A 3691-nucleotide genomic window follows, 5' to 3' on the forward strand; every position below is an offset into this window, starting at 1 on the left:
ATTTGGTCATTATCATAACCATACTGTTGTAGCAGTTGTTTTTTGTTGGAGGAGGTTAGAATTTGCTAGTTCGATTCAAGGTTTGGAGGAACAAAGAAGTGATACGCATCAAATCACTTAAAGGTTCCCTGCTCCTTGCTTGGAATTAATGACAAGAGTTGCCTGTTTTGCAAACATCGATGCATGGAATTATCAAAGATAAGGAAAGACTTAATAAATCTGGCATTTAGATTTTTTTTTTCTTTTTTCTCTTTTCATGTCTGAAGCAAATTTTTAGCTTGAAAATCTCATTGGTGTATTACTTCATGCACTGGTTTCGAGTGCTGATTGAAACTTGGGTTGCATAACAGCTGTTGGTATACTACTTTGCATGCTTGTCTGCAGGCTAGGCTGAAGAGTGTTCTGCAGGCTAGGCTGAAGAGTGGTCTGCAGGCTAGGCTGCATGCTAGGCTGCATAGTAGACTGCATGCTAGGCTGCAAACTGGTCTGCATACCTGTCTGCAAGCTCTGAATGGGCTGCATTGCCTGGATAACCTGGACTGGCTGCCGCTGTGGTTGGCCTTTGCTTGGAGTGGGCTGGGGAGGATGGTAGGGAGGAGGCGGGTAGTCGTCGAAGATGTATGTCGTATGCGTTCGGTGCTCTTTGGCGAGGGTCGCGTGCGTACGCAGGCTGTGGTGGCGTTCTGCTGTCGATGCAGCCTGTGCACTGATGCTTTCATAGCTTCTTCTTTCCGGGATCACCTCATAGTAGTTCTCCGAACTTGACTGCGAGTAGTCGGCCTGCTCGCGGTCAGAGAGCGAATGGTTCACGTAGAATATGTCATGGGTCATAGTTGCTTGGCTCGAGGTTACTGAGCCACTTGTTTTACGCCGGACAGCTACGCACCACAATGAGAAGAAAAGAACAGCCAAAATCAACATCACGCCGGACACAACACCAAAAATAACAGCATAAAGGTTTGTACCATTGTTCTGTTTGGGAGGAATATAAGTCTTGGAGAAAGACAGGGCATCTTCTTCACAGGTTCCATAGAATCCTGTAATATTAAAGAAATAGTTTAAGTTTAAGTGGGTTTTAGAACTACAACGACTTATAGCAAAATACCAGGTTCGGGCACCAGTTGATCGAAATGTCCGTTCGCCAATACACACATAAATTGATTTACCTGTTTCGTTCGATATTTTACAACCTACAGATTTGTGATTCCCCGTGTAGAGGGGTATAATTTGGTTATTATCTGCAGGTAAAATACGTTCCCTTTCTGAACACGACATTTTGTCGTTGAGTGTACGCAACTGGTCGTCATAATAAATCAGCAGGTTTGCACAGCATTCACTGACCGGGTACCATAACTGGTACTGAATTTTTGCCATGTCTCTGTGGAATGTCTTTTGAATTAAATAGCCGTACCACGGCAAACGAGTGTAGATGCACCCCTTGACGATGCAAGGCGGTTGCTGAGCATTAGCCAGTCCAAGAACACAGACAATCAGCACAAACAGATCAATGTAGAACGGTCGAGAAAAAGAAATGGTAAACGCTAATGGTTTTTCTTTATTTACTGCCATGTTTGCTGCAATATCGGTTTTTATGATTCTAATAAATTCTTCGGTGTTTTTCCTTTCTGACAAATAAAATATGTTTCCAAGTTTGAAAAATTCCTTGTTTAGATTGGATTTGGTTTAATTTAGTTTGAAGAAGGTTTGTTGGCAAGTTTGGATTTTAATGTTTTTTTTTTATTTTTCCCCTCTTTGACTCCTAGTAAAAAAACCAAGTTTCCTTGAAGAATTAGTAATTAATAATATCCATTTAGGTATAATTGGTAAAAATGGTAAATAAAATCTGTACTCCACGTGGTTCCTTTTGAGATGGGTAAATCCTTTTGAGGCTCTGAATATTAGGAAATGGTGAGGCAGAGATTGAAAGCAACACAGAATCAGTCACATTGCGATATTCAGCAACTACAAATTGAAACTTTTTGGATAGCTAAAATACAAGAAAGCAACTTGCTCCGAACCCTATGAATATAAATATATATATACCTTAGCCCTTAATGAACCTAGTGTTTTTATGGTGTGTTAAACAAAAGAGAAAGGGAAAAATAATATATGAATTTAAAATAATATATAAAGTTTATAGATAAGTGTTTGTGTTATATAGACAGTGTCATATAGACATGTGTATGTGTGTATGCATGTATGTATGTTTGAGTGTATACAAAGAAATACAAAAGAATAGGACTACATTTCTGCAAAATATAAACTTAAAAAATGGAAAAAAAAAAAATCCTCCACAAAAACAATCGAAAATGACAAAAGACTTTCTGGGTTTTTTTTTCAAATCTTAAATTTCATTGCATCAAACACACACATATATGATATATATATATATATACATATATATATATATATATATATATATATATATATATATATATATATATATATATCTTTATATATATGTGTGTATATATATATATATATGTGTGTGTGTGTGTGTATGTGTGGGAGTGTATATTTTATATATATATATATATATATATATATATATATATAATATTTTATATATATATATTATATATACATATATAGTGTATGTGTGTGTATGTATGTATGTATGGGAATGCCTGATGCTTTTGTGTATGTGTGTGTATATGTGTGTGAGTGGATGTGTCTAAATGTGTGGATGGATATAGAGGAAAAGAAAGACGAAAAATGTAGCAAATGGAATCCTTAAGCCGTTATTTCACAGGTGAATGAAGGTTACTTAGAAGATCCATGTTTGAAAGGTAAGTACGTTCCTTTGGTAAATATGCCACGTTGCTTCTGGTGTTTTTATAGTTGTTGTTGTTGTTATTATTATTATTATTATTATTATTATTATCCTCGTTGTAAAGTAATAACAAAAGAATCGGTAACATTGAACCAGATAGGTAGCAAGCCGCCAGGTCTGCAAACAGCAAGATGAGGAGAGTTCTTTCTCGGTTCTTTAGCAACAGACAAAATATTGCTAAATCAGTGCCAAGCCTGGAAGTAAAAAAAAGAAAAATGAAAGTCGTTAATAGTTTTTCTTAGTAAGAAGAATGAATAATAGTTGTGGATGTGTGTGTACACACACACACACACATATACATACATATATACATACATGAAGAGTGCTGAAAAGTTCTTGGCTTGAAGGATGTCATGAAAGGTCTAGTTGGGGACCCATCCTTCCAAGATTTTTTTCAGGGCTTAAGAAAACTGAGGGACTGCTGCAATAATCCTGGTGTGGATTTAATCAACTGACCCTCCTTCTCGCGGACTTATTGGCCTTGTGCCAAAATGTGATGCCAATTTTAATTTCATGCTTCTGAAAATACACATCATGCTGTACAAGCTTGTCTGACCATTGTATTTTCAGAGACATGAAACTAATATTAGCTAACAGTCTAATGCTGTGTATATTTAATGATATTTATCTCTCACTGGATGGAGTACTTTTCTTGTTGATGCTACCAATAATGTAACAGTACACTTTATGAATATATAAACACACACACACACACACACACACACACACACACACACACATACATACATACAGATATATATAAATATATAAACATAAATATATACATATATATATACAGATATATATGAATATATATATATATATATACATATTCACACCTATATATATATATATATA

At 35.7% G+C, this 3691-nt stretch overlaps 1 protein-coding gene across 1 annotated transcript; it reads right to left on the reverse strand.

The window, feature by feature from the left end:
• Positions 1-6: 6 nt before the first annotated feature.
• LOC106868623 (uncharacterized) lies at positions 7-2396 on the reverse strand. The gene has a single exon (XM_014913968.2). It carries the CDS (start codon positions 1567-1569, stop codon positions 304-306), a length of 1266 nt encoding a protein of 421 aa, XP_014769454.1. The 5' UTR covers positions 1570-2396; the 3' UTR covers positions 7-303.
• Positions 2397-3691: the final 1295 nt, after the last annotated feature.

This window comes from Octopus bimaculoides, chromosome 14 (assembly GCF_001194135.2).
Source record: "Octopus bimaculoides isolate UCB-OBI-ISO-001 chromosome 14, ASM119413v2, whole genome shotgun sequence".
Lineage (NCBI taxonomy): Eukaryota > Metazoa > Mollusca > Cephalopoda > Octopoda > Octopodidae > Octopus > Octopus bimaculoides.

Bases quoted from the DNA above. Each gene is read 5' to 3' on its own strand.
- LOC106868623 (XM_014913968.2), bottom strand. From the start codon at position 1,569: ATGGCAGTAAATAAAGAAAAACCATTAGCGTTTACCATTTCTTTTTCT.